An 18304-nucleotide genomic window follows, 5' to 3' on the forward strand; every position below is an offset into this window, starting at 1 on the left:
CCTTTAGGCCGGATTCACATGGCCACATTGCAAGTTGCGGCTGAGAAATGTGGGCGCAATTAGCATCCGACAGACATGGATACCGGTCACTGTTCTGTTTGATTTGCATGGATGCTACACATTGCATGTCCTATTCGCATTGGTGACAACACACAATAATAGAACATGCAGCAGTTTTTTTTCACACGGATCATCGGTCTGGTCCTTGTGAAAAATCACTTGTTTATATCCTCATAAGCTATAAAGATGCTGTGTGCTATCCATAGGATACATGGACAACACCTAGCCAAAAACTATGGCCATGTGAATGGGCACTTAGGGAGATTAAGAGGGAAGAAGAAATTTCTCCCTGATGACAACCACAAACTAATTTCTAGCTGGAGACAATGATTTAATCCAGGGATAACTCATTTAAAGGGCCTACTTGATTAGGGAATATTGACAAGATAGCAGAGGTTAGAGTGAAGATCCGCAGTGATGGATTTAAGTCGTCTATGTAAGGAGGCTGCTGCCGAAGCCATATCTTGGTGACCGCAGCTTCCTGGGAAGTGGGCCACTGTCTACTTTGTCTCTCATGAGACAAAATAGGTAGGATAGATGTTACACTTTTATTCCATCCATTCACAATGCTAAATGTATTCTGCATGACAACCGTTCCCTTTAAATAGTTCTCTTCTTCCAGAAGTGTAGAAGAATGAACAATGTTATTCCATAGTGATAGATTTGTGGTCGGTCTGCTTGTAGAATTGATTCTCTAATAGTTGCCATCTGTTGTGACTTTATTTAGATGTGCACTCTTGATCTCCGCCCTAGCATTTGTTCTAGATATAATGGGCCCAGTTTTAACTTCCTAAGTCCTTCATAAGCCGTCCAACCCCTGTGTTATGTTTATATCGCAGTGACTCATTCTGATTTGGAATTAGTAGCTGTTCCTGTATTACGGAAAAGGTTAAACATCTGAAAAATCCCCAGGCCTATAGAGCTAACATTAAATAGTGCCATGAGTGGAGCCTGAAGTTGTGTGAGACAGACAGATGTATCATTTCATCGGAGTGTTACAGTTTCCACCAAGACAACCGTTGGATCTTTTGACATGACAAAAGTTTTGTTCAGTGGGGATCTCGCTGCTGAGACCCCCACTGATCGCTACAACGAAGGGGCTGTAATGCTCAACCCTTCGGCTGCCTTTGCTGCTTTTCAGCTCTTCTTGGTCTATGGCTTCTATATGCCCGGCTTCATCTGCTGGGAGGAGACGGGGGAAAAAAAAAGCCAAAGAGGCACAGCATTCAGGCACAGGGGCTGAATTTTCAAAGAGGTTGTCTCTCCTGAAACAACCCATTTAAAGAAAATCTAAAGATTTATCTGTGGCTCTGTACATGAAGCGGCAGGCACTGGTAGTGTGTATATGGGGACACTTGGGGTTTAGTCTTGTAGGGACAATGGAACTTTATAGGGTATAAATATATACAAGCTATCCAAGGTTGCTCTAGTCAGCTGGGATTCCACAACACCCCCTACTTACACAGCTATAACACAATCCATAGCTCTTGGAAACAAAGTGCACAAAAATGGTCTCCTAGGGGTTGTCTCATTAACCGATTGCTGGCCGGCCCTACTTCCGGCGAAAAGCTGTTTTTATGGAAGGAAGTCGCAGCGGGCCAGGCATTGCCAGTGCGGGGGTAGTGTAGTATTACATGAGAGCCATTCAGATGAATGGCTGTCCTTGTAATACAAGGACTGTTTGAGTCCACTAGAATGGGAAGCGCTCATACACATTGACTTTCTGTTCTGACTCAGGAGAATGATGCAGTGGAATTAGGAATAATAGTTAGAATGAAAGGAGAATGATGCAGTGGAATTAGGAATTATAGTTAGAATGAAAGTTATCAGTTTTTTCGAATACGTAAAATACTGAGAGCAAGCCAATGTGGATATCCTTTGCGTGTTGCTCCCCTGGCCTATAAAACTGCCCTTCCTGCTATTGACTTCGACTTTTCTGTAAACATTGCTTCACCAAAGGTTGCTGTCATACTGCAACCCAGCTCCACAAAACTCGCACAAATATGAAATTCATTCTTCTGAGTGGAGTCATTCACATGAAGCATGCTGTGAGGAAAAAGAATCCCGGCCCCTTGCGATAAAATTGTGTGTTTTTTTTTATCGTGAAAGTCAATAGGGCTTTCTAATGTTAAAAACACAATTAACAATTCGTGCAATGCGATAAACAAGGAGACTCCATACGGAAAAATGAGAAACAAAATCGCAAATCGCGGCAAGATAGAGCACGCCACGTTTTTTTTCATGCAAGATAGCCTTAGAGAAAACATTGCTAATGTGAAAGAACCCATTGGAAAGCATAGGCTTCACATGCATTAGTTTTCTCACGCTGTCGCATCGCGGCAAAATCGTGGGATTTTGTCACCTGTGTGAAAGCGGCCTGAGGATGCTGCATATTTTGTTGCAGATTTTTTTTTCAAGGAGATTTCACCCTTTTAATTGAATTCTACACCAAAATCTTCAGGAAATCTTATCTTTTTAGCCCAATTACAGTAGAGCTTCTATTTTTTGGCAGCAATACAAGAAGTAAAAAGCTGTACTGTGATTGGTTGCTGTGTGTAACAAAGATTTTCTATTAAATAGCTTTTATAACTGTGATGCTGGATTACTTTTCTGTGGCTCACCCTGTCGATGCTATGGTGATCAGGAGCGAGAGTGAGGCATAGTATGTAGTTACATAATGCATACACAAGAGGGCAGAGTTGTTCTGATAACAAACTGCACCACATCAGGCTAAAAAATAAGACACTGTCTTATATTAATTTTTACCCCAAAAGAGGCACTAGGTTTTATTTTCGGGGAATGGCTTATTTTACTTACCTAGCAGGCGCTGTCTGGGTCCCTCCCACTGGTCCCTGAGGTTCTGTAGCTCCGCCGTGCGTCCTGCACTCCTTGGCCGCTGACAGAACATCATTTACTGGTTGTGGCATTCATAATTCCCACTTCCAGGAAGCAGTGTCTCTGATTGGTTCAGCGAGCGCTGCTCTCAGCCAATCAATGCAGCCCTCGCTGAACCAACCTGATCGCCGTGATTGGTTCAGCAAGAGTTGCTCTCAGCCAATCACAGCCATCACGTTGGTTCAGCGATCGCTGCATTGATTGTCTGACAGCAGCACTCGCTGATGCAATCAGAGCCATCGCTTCCTGGAGGTGGGATTTATGAAACACAGTATACTAGATAGGTTTGCACTTCTATTTGTCCGATTGTAGCAACAACCCATGTGCCAGCAAGGTGGCCACCATCTATACTTAGATTTAGTGTAATGCGGTGATCACATTGCTCTAGAGCAGTAAGTCCTTGTTATGAATTTCATTATCCATTTCAGGTGGAGATCCTAGACGGCAAAACCAAGCAACAGTTGTGCTTTCTAGATAAGGTAAGAAATCAGACACGAGCAGTTTTCTTAATGACTTCCTTCCTGTAATGACTTTATAAGATGATAACCTTTCCACGGTGTAATATTATTATTGGGCAGTGTGCAATAGTTGTACTCTATAGATGGCAATCCCAATTACCTCTCTTGTGATGTTAATGAAACATTTCTATTGACTACTGCCAGCAATAGAGATGAGCGAGCACCAAAATGCTCGGGTGCTCGTTACTCGAGACGAATTTTTCGCGATGCTCGAGGGTTCGTTTCGAGTAACGAACCCCATTGAAGTCAATGGGCGACTTGAGCATTTTTGTATATCGCCGATGCTCGCTAAGGTTTTCATTTGTGAAAATCTGGGCAATTCAAGAAAGTGATGGGAACGACACAGAAACGGATAGGGCAGGCGAGGGGCTACATGTTCGGCTGCATCTCAAGTTCACAGGTCCCACTATTAAGCCACAATAGCAGCAAGAGTGGGCCCCCCCCCAACAACTTTAACATCTGAAAAGCCCTCATTAGCAATGCATACCTTAGCTAAGCACCACACTACCTCCAACAAAGCACAATCACTGCCTGCATGACACTCCGCTGTCACTTCTCCTGGGTTACATGCTGCCAAATCCCCCCCCCCACGACCCAGTGTCCACAGCGCACACCAAACTGTCCCTGCCCAGCCTTCAGCTGCCCTCATGCCACGCCACCCTCATGTCTATTTATAAGTGCATCTGCCACAGGAAAAGCAGGCACACACTGCAGAGGGTTGGCACGGCTAGGCAGCGACCCTCTTTAAAAGGGGCGGGGCGATAGCCCACAATGCTGTACAGAAGCAATGAGAAATCCAATCCTGTGCCACCTCCATCTGGAGCTGCACACATTGGCATAGCAATGGGGAACCTATGTGCCACACACTATTCATTCTGTCAAGGTGTCTGCATGCCCCAGTCAGACCGCGTTTTTTTATATATAGTCACAGGCAGGTACAACTCCGCAATGGGAATTCCGTGTGCACCCACAGCATGGGTGGCTCCCTGGAACCCACCGGCGGTACATAAAAATATCCCATTGCATTGCCCAACACAGCTGAGGTAGTAATGTCATGTTTAATGCAGGTGGGCTTCGGCCCACACTGCATGCCCCAGTCAGACCGGGGTTCTTTAGAAGTGGAAACAGATGCATTTACAACTCCCTGTTGACCCACAGCATGTGTGGGTGCCAGGAAGCCACCGGCGGTACATAAAAATATCCCATTGCATTGCCCAACACAGCTGAGGTAGTAATGTCGTGCTTAATGCAGGTGGGCTTCGGCCCACACTGCATGCCCCAGTCAGACTGGGGTTCTTTTGAAGTGGACACATGTAGTTACAACTCCCTGTGCACCCACAGCATGGGTGGCTCCCTGGAACCCACCGGCGATACATAAATATATCCCATTGCAGTGCCCAACACAGCTGAGGTAGTAATGTCGTGCTTAATGCAGGTGGGCTTCGGCCCACACTGCATGCCCCAGTCAGACTGGGGTTCTTTTGAAGTGGAAACAGTTGCATTTACAACTCCCTGTGGACCCACAGCATGGGTGGGTGCCAGGAAGCCACCGGCGGTACATAACAATATCCCATTGCATTGCCCATCACAGCTGAGGTAGTAATGTCATGCTTAATGCAGGTGGGCTTCGGCCCACACTGCATGCCCCAGTCAGACTGGGGTTCTTTAGAAGTGGAAACAGATGCATTTACAACTCCCTGTGGACCCACAGCATGGGTGGGTGCCAGGAAGCCACCGGCGGTACATAAAAATATCGCATTGCATTGCCCAACACAGCGGATGTAACGTCAGCTGTAATGCAGGTGGGCTAAAAATTCCTTTGATTACACTGTAGGCGAGGGCCCACAAAAATTGGTGTACCAACAGTACTAATGTACATCAGAAAAATTGGCTATGGCCAACCAAGAGGGCAGGTGAAACCCATTAATCGCTTTGGTTAATGTGGCTTAATTGGTAACTAGGCCAGGAGGCATAAAAATTGTTTAGAAAAATTATATGACTGAGCCTTGTGGGCCTCAGAAAAATTGCCCGTTCGGCGTGATTATGTGAGGTTTCAGGAGGAGGAGCAGGAGGAGGAGGAGGAATATTATACACAGATTGATGAAGCGAAAAGGTCCCCGATTTTGATGGGGATACAGAACGATGCTTCCATCCGCGGGTGCAGCCTACGTATTGTTTAGGTATCGCTGCTGTCCGCTGGTGGAGAACAGAAGTCTGGGGAAATCCAGGCTTTGTTCATCTTGATGAGTGTTAGCCTGTCAGCACTGTCGGTTGACAGGCGGGTACGCTTATCTGTGATGATTCCCCCAGCCGCACTAAACACCCTCTCTGACAAGACGCTAGCCGCAGGACAAGCAAGCACCTCCAGGGCATACAGAGCGAGTTCAGGCCACGTGTCCAGCTTCGACACCCAGTAGTTGTAGGGGGCAGAGGCGTCATGGAGGACGGTCGTGCGATCGGCTACGTACTCCCTCACCATCCTTTTACAGTGCTCCCGCCGACTCAGCCGTGACTGGGGAGCGGTGACACAGTCTTGCTGGGGAGCCATAAAGCTGTCAAGGGCCTTAAAGAGTGTTGGCCTGCCTGTGCTGTACATGCTGCCTGATCTCCGCGCCTCCACTGCTACCTGGCCCTCGGAACTGCGCCTTCGGCCACTAGCGCTGTCGTATGGGAATTTTACCATCAGTTTGTCCGCCAGGGTCCTGTGGTATAGCAACACTCTCGAACCCCTTTCCTTTTCGGGTATGAGAGTTGAAAGGTTCTCCTTATACCGTGGGTCGAGCAGTGTGTACACCCAGTAATCCGTAGTGGCCAGAATGCGTGTAACGCGAGGGTCACGAGAAAGGCATCCTAACATGAAGTCAGCCATGTGTGCCAGGGTACCTGTACGCAACACATGGCTGTCCTCACTAGGAAGATCACTTTCAGGATCCTCCTCCTCCTCAGGCCATACACGCTGAAAGGATGACAGGCCAGCAGCATGTCTACCCTCACCAGTGGGCCAAGTTGTGTCTTCCCCCTCCTCCTCATCTTCCTCCTCCTCCTCCTCCTCCTCCTCACCGCGCTGAGATATAGACAGGAGGGTGCTCTGACTATCCAGCGACATACTGTCTTCCCCCGGCTCTGTTTCCGAGTGCAAAGCGTCTGCCTTTATGCTTTGCAGGGAACTTCTCAAGAGGCATAGCAGAGGAATGGTGACGCTAATGATTGCAGCATCGCCGCTCACCACCTGGGTAGACTCCTCAAAGTTTCGAAGGACCTGGCAGATGTCTGCCAACCAGGCCCACTCTTCTGAAAATAATTGAGGAGGCTGACTCCCACTGCGCCGCCCATGTTGGAGTTGGTATTCCACTATAGCTCTACGCTGCTCATAGAGCCTGGCCAACATGTGGAGCGTAGAGTTCCACCGTGTGGGCACGTCGCACAGCAGTCGGTGCACTGGCAGATTAAACCGATGTTGCAGGGTGCGCAGGGTGGCAGCGTCCGTGTGGGACTTGCGGAAATGTGCGCAGAGCCGGTGCACCTTTCCGAGCAGGTCTGACAAGCGTGGGTAGCTTTTCAGAAAGCGCTGAACCACCAAATTAAAGACGTGGGCCAGGCATGGCACGTGCGTGAGGCTGCCGAGCTGCAGAGCCGCCACCAGGTTACGGCCGTTGTCACACACGACCATGTCCGGTTGGAGGCTCAGCGGCGCAAGCCAGCGGTTGGTCTGCTGTGTCAGACCCTGCAGCAGTTCGTGGGCCGTGTGCCTCCTATCTCTTAAGCTGAGTAGTTTCAGCACGGCCTGCTGACGCTTGCCCACCGCTGTGCTGCCACGACGCGCGACACCGACTGCTGCCGACGTGCTGCTGCTGCTGACACATCTTGATTGCGAGACAGAGGTTGCGTTGGAGGAGGAGGAGGAGTGTGGTTTAGTTGAGGAAGCATACACCGCCGCAGATAGATACCACCACCGAGCTGTGGCCCGCAATTCTGGGGGTGGGTAGGACGTGAGCGGTCCCAGGCTCTGACTCTGTCAGGGAGATATAGTGGCCCTGCCCGCCTGTGCTTGTTCATGTGTCCGTTGTTAAGTGGACCTTGGCAGTAACCACGTTGGTGAGGGCGCGTACAATGTTGCGGGAGACGTGGTCGTGCAGGGCTGGGACGGCACATCGGGAAAAGTAGTGGCGACTGGGAACTGAGTAGTGCGGGGCCGCCGCCGCCGCCATCATACTTTTGAAGGACTCCGTTTCCACAACCCTATACGGCAGCATCTCCAGGCTGATAAATTTGGCTACGTGCACGTTTAACGCTTGAGCGTGTGGGTGCGTGACTGCGTACTTGCGCTTGCGCTCAAACACTTGCGCTAGCAACGGCAGGACGCTACGCTGACAGACATTGCTGGATGGGGCCGAGGACAGCGGAGGTGAGGGTGTGGGTGCAGGCCAGGAGACGGTAGTGCCTGTGTCCTGAGAGGGGGGTTGGATCTCAGTGGCAGGTTGGGGCACAGGGGGAGAGGCAGCGGTGCAAACCGGAGGCGGTGAACAGCCTTCTTCCCACCTTGTGGGGTGCTTGGCCATCATATGCCTGCGCATGCTGGTGGTGGTGAGGCTGGTGGTGGTGGCTCCCAGGCTGATCTTGGCGCGACAAAGGTTGCACACCACTGTTCGTCGGTCGTCTGCACTCTCAGTGAAAAACTGCCAGACCTTTGAGCACCTCGGCCTCTGCAGGGTGGCATGGCGCGAGGGGGCGCTTTTTGGAAACAGTTGGTGGATTATTCGGTCTGGCCCTGCCTCTACCCCTGGCCACCGCACTGCCTCTTGCAACCTGCCCTGCTGCTGCCCTTGCCTCCCCCTCTGAAGACCTGTCCTCAGTAGGCGTAGCAAACCAGGTGGGGTCAGTCACCTCATCGCCCTCCTGCTGCTCTTCCTCAGAATCCTCGGTGCGCTCCTCCCTCGGACTTAATGCCCTTACTACTACCTCACTGATAGACAACTGTGTCTCATCGTCATCGGCCTCCTCACCCACTGAAAGGTCTTGAGACAGTTGCCGGAAGTCCCCATCCTCATCCCCTGGACCCCGGGAACTTTCCAATGGTTGGGCATCAGTGACGATAAACTCCTCTGGTGGGAGAGGAACCACTGCTGCCCAATCTGAGCAGGGGCCCGAGAACAGTTCCTGGAAGTCTGCCCGCTCCTCAGAATGTCTCATTTTCATGGAGTGAGGAGGCTGGGAGGAAGGAGGAGCAGCAGCCAGAGGATTCTGAGTTGCAGCAGTGGACAGCGCAGAACTCTGGGTGGACGATAGGTTGCTGGAAGCACTTTCTGCCATCCACGACAGGACCTGCTCACACTGCTCATTTTCTAATAAAGGTCTACCGCGTGGACCCATTAAATGTGCTATGAATGTGGGGACGCCAGAAACGTGCCTCTCTCCTAATCCCGCAGCAGTCGGCTGCGATACACCTGCATCAGAAGCTCGGCCTGTGCCCACACCCGGACTAGGGCCTCCGTGTCCTCGGCCGCGCCCACGTCCTCTAGGCCTACCCCTACCCCTCAGCATGCTGTATTACCTGGAATGCAGAAACACAACACTGTAATTAAATGTGCCGCTTATTGGCCTGTGGTTTGAGGCTGAGTTCGCTTACGGAACGCCAGGAAATAATTTGGCGCAAGCCTGCTGTAACACTTAGCTGGCTGCGTATTTATTTGGAGAAATTTTACCCCCAGCAGACACGGACCCACAACACTGAACAGAGTGACAGGCAGGCCAAATAGATTTTTTTCAAATCTTTTTTTGCAAAAGGACCACTGCGTATATTCAATCTATAAGATGTCTTCTGGCCCTGCCTACACAATTCTGTCCCTGATGTGTGTGACGGAACTGCAGTGTTGCACTGTTATTAAGTGCAACAGAGCGGTGATTTCAGAGCCAGGAAATAATTTGGCGCAAGCCTGCTGTAACACTTAGCTGGCTGCGTATTTATTTGGAGAAATTTTACCCCCAGCAGACACAGACCCAGAACACTGAGCACAGTGACAGGCAGGCCAAATAGATTTTTTTCAAATCTTTTTTTGCAAAAGGACCACTGCGCATATTCAATCTATAAGATGTCTTCTGGCCCTGCCTACACAATTCTGTCCCTGTAGTATTACTGCAGGGCGCAATGCTCTGCACGGCCGATATACCAAAAAAAAAAAAAAGTGCAACACTGCTAACAGCAGCCTCCACACTACTGCACACGGTTAGATGTGGCCCTAAGAAGGACCGTTGGGGTTCTTGAAGCCTACACTAACTCCTAACACTCTCCCTGCCTAACCACCACTTCTGTCCCTGTAGTATTACTGCAGGGCGCAATGCTCTGCACGGCCGATATACCAAAAAAAAAAAAATGTGCAACACTGCTAACAGCAGCCTCCACAGTACTGCACACGGTTAGATGTGGCCCTAAGAAGGACCGTTGGGGTTCTTGAAGCCTACACTAACTCCTAACACTCTCCCTACAGCAGCACCAGCAGCAGCACTTTCCCTCAGCTAAGTCACAACGCATCTGAGGCGAGCCGCGGGAGGGGCCGATTTTTATACTCGGTTGACACCTGATCTCCCCAGCCACTCACTGCAGGCAGGTGGTATAGGGCTTAAACGTCGCAGGGGGAAGTTGTAATGCCTTCCCTGTCTTTCAATTGGCCAGAAAAGCGCGCTAACGTCTCAGAGAGGAAAGTGAAAGTAACTCGAACATCGCGTGGTACACGTTACGAGTAATGAGCATCTCGAACACGCTTTTACTCGAACGAGTATCAAGCTCGGACGAGTACGTTCGCTCATCTCTAGCCAGCAACATGAAGTGGGCACACAACGTATACAGGGGAGCTGTAATTCATGTCCATAACATGTAATCCTAGAATGGTAGAGTTGGAAGGGACCTCCAGGGTCATCGGGTCCAACCCCCTGCTCAGTGCAGGATCACTAAATCATCCCAGACAGATATTTGTCAAAAAATGGACCATTTCTATTAGTTTGCTTCCATTTCATTCCGGTAACATCCGTTTGTAATAGACCCTTCTTGTATTCTTTTGTCTTTCTCCTGCATATGCTTACTTTAAATGGATCTGTTTTACGGACAACTCGAACAGAACCAAGTAGAAACCTTTCTGTTCAGTTTCGTCACCTATTGATTATAAAGTTATAAAACAGAAGGGTCCTTTTCATTCACTCCATTTTTTTAGCAGCAAGCAGAAGTGCTGCAGTCTGTGCAATTTTTACAAGATTTTCAATATATTATATTGTACATTAAATGGTACCATTAAAACTACAACTCGTCCTACATAAAAAAAAAGTGCCCTCGTATGGCTAAATCGATGGAAAGTTATGATTTTTTTTAAAAACGAGGAGATAAAAATGAAAACTCTCTGGTCCTGAAAGGGTTAAACAAATGGTTTCCACTTGTGGGACTTTCATCTATTTGGGGAATTACTGTTATTATTTTACTTTTAGTACCTGCATGAATTCTTTTAATAGGATCCCACTTTTTCCTGATGCATCACCCCAAGGCCAGCAAGTAGAGGGAGGTGTTACATTCCATCACACTGATCGCATGAGAAGGGGGCGGTGGCGGTAGAATCTGAATTTAATCAGTAATTTCTAATTCACTGTTTTTGTTTTTATTTCTCGTTTAAATAGGTAGAACCAAATCTTACAGTTATCGACCTCAAATTGATGTTTCATAAATGTTGTAAGTATTATTTAGCATTTTGTATGTGTTTTTGTAAAGGTGATTTTTCTTTTCCATTGTATTCCAAGATCCACTTCTAAATGTAACAGTAGTCTAAGTGAGAAAGGCTGGTTTCGCACCTACGTCGGGGGTTCCGCTCTTCTGCTCTGTTCGGGGACAGGAAATGGGAGTTCCGTAGTCAAACGGGGACAATAATGGGGTCCGCCCACTTTCCGTCCAGCTGCCTGGCATTTGGAAACCGATGAAAAAGCGCTGCATGCAGCATGTTCTTCCGGTATTTTCATCCGGATCTGTAATGGAAGCTCCGGCCGGAGGTCGCAACGCCGATGTGAAGCCGGTCAAGGGCCTCCAAACAAGTAAAGGAAAACCAGCTAGTCATCAATTCTATACAAGTCCGATGCACAAACCAAGCTCAGCTGAACGCAAAAATGGCAGTAAAAGGGGGGTTAAAATACACATCTCTCTCTCTCTCCCCCCCGCTACCACCTGCCGCTCCCCCCCCCCCCCCCCGCTACCTCCCACCGCCCCCCTGAGCACGCTCGGACCAGTAAGCAGTTACTCGAGAAGAGCGATGCTCGCTCAAGTAACTGCTGTATCCGAGCGTGCTCGCGCATCTCTAATCCTTATGACTCATTCTCACGTGCGTATTTGCGCTGTGTATTATGCAGTGAATAGAACCCAATCCATCAATGGGTTAATTCACATCTGCATATTTTTCATGCGATTTTTGGTTGCGTGAAAAATTACGCAGCATGTGATATATTTGGTGTGTATATGCAGTTTTTGTTTTTTTGTTTTTTTTTTTATTTTTTTTTATTTTTTTTTACCTGTGGCTCACCATCAGGGCCACAGGCTTTATCTGTTTGTTATTTTACTCTATGTTTGGCACACTAGGTAGCCTTATCTTGGGGACCTATTGTTTGAGCAGAAAAATTTGTTGAAGCCTATTTTTGGCTGCCTGCTTGAATATTAGATTGGTTGTCTGAACTTTTGATAGGAGTCTAGCATTTCTACATTAGTGTTGCTGACATTGCAACACTCTTAGGAGGATAGGTATGCAGCTTTAAATACAGGATCCTCTTTAGCTGACCCATCTGAACATGCACCTGACTTTCTATTAATGTCAGTGCATATGACTAGAAATTCTACATTAGTGCTGCTAACATTGCAACACTTGTAGGAGGATAGGTATACAGCGCTAAATACAGGATCCTTATAGCTGACATATCTAAACACGCATCTGACTTGTGACTACTGTCAGTGCATAAGTTCTTTATCCGAGTCCTCCTTCCTTCTTTACCAACGTAGCCACTATACCATCGTACCCTGCTGGCTTTTTGTCTAACGGTGTCTGGTATATATATATATACCTGTTGGCGACATCTTCGCAGACAACCCACTTTCTTGCCAATTTAATCCTACTGATTATATATCCTAAAAGAGTAAGATAGCTTAGTCAATTAAATGATTGACGCTATTAATCCCACTAAAGATTTTTTGGTCAAATATACATCTGTGGCTCCTGATGAACCGCTCTAAAGCGAGCGGAGAAACGCGTTGAGCCGTATTTCTCTGTGACTTCACCAGTCATTCAGAGCCGTAGTTCTCTGCGACCTCTACATACGACTGTCACCAGTCATTCAGTGCAGGAACTCTGTATATGCACTAAAGTCATCCACTTATACTGACCATGCTATTGTGACCATTATCTACATTGGAGACATTGGATGCATAATTCAAACTTGCACCTAAATATATCTTCTCCTCTTTTTTGTGTTAATGTATGTTAGTACTGTTAGTCAGCCCGTATATGTTTTTAAGAGTTTCTAATAAACTATATTCTTTTAGTCTATACCTGTGAAGGGGTATATGCAGTGAAGAATCAAGAAACTTGCATATTTACTTAAAATCTGCCCATCACAACAATGGGCCCTTCTACGTATTTTTTTACGTGCATAAATACTCTGCAAAGGGCAGAAATACAAAGAAATACGCGATTTTCGATCCGTAAATATGCTCCGTATTCGCAGATCGAAAAATGCATACACCCATGTGAATGAGCCCTTTGTCATAGTAAGAAAGCCTTTTGCCTGTTCTCCTTCAAAATTGTCAAATTAAAACATAAAAGTAATGATTACTTAGCAATCCAAGAAAAATCATTACTGCCCCCAGTGGGGCGCTACCATAATAAAGCCCATAAGACACACTAGCCTGATAATACCCCGCTAAAATGTAACCTTTATTATTAATCTAAAATTATCTCATTTATTTGATTAAAATCTGCAGTCACTGCTTGCAAAGTATAGCAGACCCCGAAGGGCTCCTGTAAACTCTCTTTATTAGGATTCAACCATTCTATCTGTCCTGATCCCAAACTGACTGTTCCTGAAGATATGCAAACGCTAATTGCTACTTATATCTGGGAACCTATAGCCCCCTGCCATGTTTCCCTGCAAGAATCTCTGCAATGAGAAGATTGATGGCATAAAAAGTCCACATGGTCCATCTAGTCTGCACTTTTGTTTCCCTCTTAGGCCTCGATCAGACGGGCGGTTTTTCACGCGATTTGCGCATTCGATCTGCGCATACATAGAACCATCGCTTCGCAATGGGATCGGTCACATGTCCGTTTTTTTTGCGGATATGCGATAAATTATAGGACACAACGATTCGCAAAACGCGCCTATCTTCATTCTGCGATTCCTTGTGTTCTATATATGCGCTCAATGGGGCCGGCAGCAGCAGCGCCGACCCCATTGAGAACATATACTATAAAGATCATTCTCCTCTGCCACAGCTGTAACAGCTGTGGCAGAGGAGAACGATGTTCGCCCATTGAATTCAATGGAGCCAGCAATACAGCCGCCTCCATTGAAAGCAATGGGATGCCGGCGAGCGCGGGATGAATTTTCGGGAAGGGCTAAAAAATATAAGCCCTTCCCTGAAAAGCACCCTGAAATGTGTAAAAAAAAAAATTATACTCACCTTTTCCCTGCAGCCGGAGTTCAGCCACGGCCAGCCAGCAGTTCTCCTGAACTGCTCAGTGTGGTATTCAGCAGGCGGGGATTTAAAATCCCCGCCTGCTGAATGGGCTGCCTCTGATTGGCTGAGCGCAGGGACAAATCAGGGGCAGCTCTCAGCTGTCATTCAATAGCTGAGAGCTGCCCCTGATTGGTCCCTGCACTCAGCCAATCAGAGGCAGCACTCACTCACCCATTCATGAATTCATGAATGGGTGAGTGAGAGCTGCCTCTGATTGGTGAGGGCTGTGACCAGTCAGAGGCAGCCCATTCAGCAGGCGAGGATTTAAAAATCCCCGCCTGCTGAATACTACACAGAGCAGTTCAGGAGAACTGCCGGCCGGCCGCGGCTGAACACCGGCTGCAGGGACAAGGTGAGTATAATTTTTTTTTTTTTTACACATTTCAGGATGCTTTTCAGGGAAGTGCTTATATTTTTAAGCCCTTCTCGAAAATTCATCCAGCGCTCGCTGGCAGCCCATTGCTTTCAATGGAGCCGGCTGTATTGCCGGCTCCATTGAATTCAATGGGCGAATAGCGGACAGCGCTCCTTTGATCGGGCCCGTTTTGCCGAAAACACTGCTAGCTGCAGATTTTTCGGCGAATCGTCGGCCCCGGTCACATGATTTGCGTATGCGCATCCGTCATGCGATCTGCAAATCGCACGAAAAAACGCCCGTCTGACAGAGGCCTTAGGGCTCATGTCCACGGGGAAAATATGATTTAGGATCCGCAGCGGATCTCCCGCATGCGGATCCGCACCCCATAGGGATGCATTGACCACCCGCGGGTACATAAATACCCGCGGATCGTCAATAAAAGTGATTTTAAAAAAAATGGAGCATGAAAAAATCTGGACCATGCTCCATTTTCATGCGGGTCTCCTGCGGGGACGGCTCCCGCGGGCTTCTATTGAAGCCTATGGAAGCCGTCCGGATCCGCGGGAGACCTAAAATAGGAATTTAAAGCATTTACTCACCCGCAGCGGACCGGGAAGGTCTTCTCTTCCTCACGGCCGCATCTCCCTTGCTTCGGCTCGGCGGATGTGCCCGGCGCATGCGCGCGGCACGTCGACGACGTGCCGGCGACGTGCTGCCGGCGTCAGGAATTCATCCGAAAATGAAGATCCGGCCGTGAGGAAGAGCAGAGCGTCCCCGCCCGCGCCGGATAGGTAAATGCTTTTAAATTGCTATTTTCGGCGCTCATGTCCGCGGGGCAGGAGGGACCCGCTGCAGATTCTCCATTGAGAATCTGCAGCGGATCTGATTTTCCCCGTGGACATGAGGCCTTAGGATAAATCTATGCTTATCCCCGGCAGGCTTATACTTACTTATCATTGATTTTCCAACCACGTCTGCAGGAAGTTTGTTCCAAGCATCTACTACTCTTTCACTAAAATAATCTTTTCTGATATTGCTTCTGATTTGTTACCAACCTACAGTATATGGAAGTCCTGATAGGAAACACCGGGACACGCCTACTGCAATTTACCAATAGACGAGGGAGTCTGAAAATCAGCAGCGTGACCTGCGTACTGTCATGCCTGTTGTAAGCTATTGGATGAATATATTTGGGCAACGACCTAGTAAAAATGGGTTAAGAAAGAAAAGGAGTTTCCAATGGAAATTCTTTCTTCTCGCCAGAGTTTCCCTGTAATATAGAACTCAGTTGGACAGATCGCTGCCCAGCAAAAAGTGTAAAAAAAATATTTTTTTTGCAAGACTGCTTACAACAGGGTTTTTAGGGTTATTTTTAATTTACAAACATAGCATGTTTGAAATGGATGGTTTATAACAGAATCAGCAGACAGATAAGAGTGATGTAAGGGTGGTTTCTAGAGATGAGCGAACATGCTCATTTAGAGCAATTACTCGAATAAGCATCGCTTTTTTCGCATAACTGCCTAATCGGGCGAAAAGATTTGGGGGGTTGTGGGGGGGGGGGGGATCACCCCTGTTCCCCCTTGCTAACCCCCACTCCACCCCGCCCCCCGAATCTTTTCGCCCGAGTAGGCAGTTACTCAAAAAAAGCGATGCTCGTTTGAGTAATTGCTCTAAACAAGCACGTTCGCTCATCTCTAGTGGTTTCACATCTTCATTAGAACCTACGGTCGGAGGTTCCGTCGCAGATCCGGCAAAAAATATCAGAAGAAAAAGAGCCGCTCGCAGTGCTTTTTGTCCTGTTTAAAAGTCGGGCAGCTGCGCCCAAAGCGAACGGACCCCATTAAAGTCAATAGGGTCCGTCTGGCCATGTTTGATTCCATCCTAAGACGGGGGCATTTGGCCACAAGTATTCTTTCCTACTCCCCAAACAGAGCAAGAAAGCGGAGCCCCTAACGTAGGTGTGAAACCACCCTAAGAATATTCAGCATTACAGTGGTGGGAAAACCCATTCACCTCACCTAATATGTCTGATCTACACATAAAATGTAATAATCCACTATACAGGATGCACTGGGGCAAACGCAAAACTGCTTTTGAATTGTCATTGCACATAAGGAGACCCCCCCCCCCCCCCATCTCTGGTATTACTCATAGTGGAAATGTAACAGGTCTCAATATTTACTTTATGTGTAGAGCACACAAAGTAAGAGCATCATAGCTATGGTCAAATGTGATGGTTGTGGTGTGATTAGTGCCCAGCGAACATTTGAAAAGTTTGGTCCAGTCCAAATTAGTTCGAACTGAACATTCACCAAAACCCCTAAAACTGGTGGAAAATGCTGCTTAAGAGCCATAAAAGCCCTGTATAACACACCAAATGTTATGCAGGGCTATTATGGCTCTTACACCACTTTCACGCGTTAGAGAAAATTGCGTGAGATTTGCAAGACGCACAAATCTCGCATGAATATGAACCCCATTCTTTTGAATGGAGTCATATACATGAGTGTTTTCTTTTTCTCCTTTCCCAGAAAAATTGTAGCGTATTCTAACTTTTCGCGTTCCTTGGAACGTAAAGCTAATTGTTTTCAGTGGGAATGTAAAATACATCACATGGCGTGCGATGCAGGGTTCACCATTGAAAAAATGGGAAAAATTGCCGATCCTCCAGCGCAGCTTTCATTCAAAAACGTCTCGCATCGCTTCTATGAAACTGTGATTCTCAGACGTGTTTCATGTGCATCAGAGAATTGCGTTTCCCATTGATTTCAGTGGGAAACCTCACATTGCAGTCACATGCACATCACATGACATGCGAGTGCCATGCAAGGTCTTTTAAGGTCCCATTAAAAACAATGGGCGAGATGTACCAAGGGAACGCCAAAAGATGATAGAAAATTGCTCATGTGAATAAGTTCATTCCAAAGAATGGAGATCATATTCGTGTGAGTTTCATGTGTCTCACAATGCACAAAACCCGCACATGATTCTCGCCTGGGTGAATAAACCCTTATTAACCAGTCTTCTAGACTAGTGTTGAATGAATTGAACCAGTTGATCCCTGTTTTGGGTAGAACTTTGCTAAAGGCTCGGCATGGGGTCAGGCTGATTCAAACTTTTACCAAATTTGACCTAAAACAGGGTTCTACTGGTTCAGTTCACTCAACACTAGTAGGACTAGAATACTGGATGATGAGCCATTATTGATGGAACCATAGTTTTGGCATACCTTTATACTGTCCTGGAAAATTGTGAAGGTGAATGTCTGATCATTCTAATTACCGATCAGTAAATAAACCCTCCTACTTTGCATGTCATATTCAAAATTACTCTCAAGTCAAAATCTGAGAACCAAAGTTATGGTTGAGTATTGGACCTCCCATATCGCCACCAGGTATCCCCCCCCCCCCCCCCCATTCAAGAAACTGCATACCAGGAGGTGGAATTAGTCCGGTAAAACCAGTCCAATGAGCTAAGCTGCTCATTATTGATGGGATAATGAGATTTCCTCAGTAGTTTAGAGCAACCTTTCCCCTCATCTCACAGGTCACAAGCAGGAGACCCCTAGTCATAAAATTTTAGGAGTTCTTCATCTGGTGTCCACTTTTCAGTGTAAATTTTTGGCTGGAGATTACCTTTATCTAAAGAACTTCTTATGATCATGACTGTTTCCTCTTGGTAATGTTAGCTTTTTTGGTTACTGACGTGTCTTTCTTC

The 18304-nt window shown here is 47.3% G+C and overlaps 1 protein-coding gene across 1 annotated transcript in view; it reads left to right on the forward strand.

The window, feature by feature from the left end:
* Positions 1–18304, forward strand: part of LOC136620305 (very-long-chain enoyl-CoA reductase-like) — a 46213-nt gene that overhangs the window by 11538 nt on the left and 16371 nt on the right. The window contains exons 3-4 of the mRNA XM_066595005.1: positions 3384–3434; positions 11133–11184. Coding sequence (XP_066451102.1) covers positions 3384–3434; positions 11133–11184 — 103 coding nt within the window. The remainder of the gene's footprint in view (positions 1–3383; positions 3435–11132; positions 11185–18304) is intronic.

Source organism: Eleutherodactylus coqui, chromosome 3 (genome assembly GCF_035609145.1).
Source record: "Eleutherodactylus coqui strain aEleCoq1 chromosome 3, aEleCoq1.hap1, whole genome shotgun sequence".
NCBI lineage: Eukaryota > Metazoa > Chordata > Amphibia > Anura > Eleutherodactylidae > Eleutherodactylus > Eleutherodactylus coqui.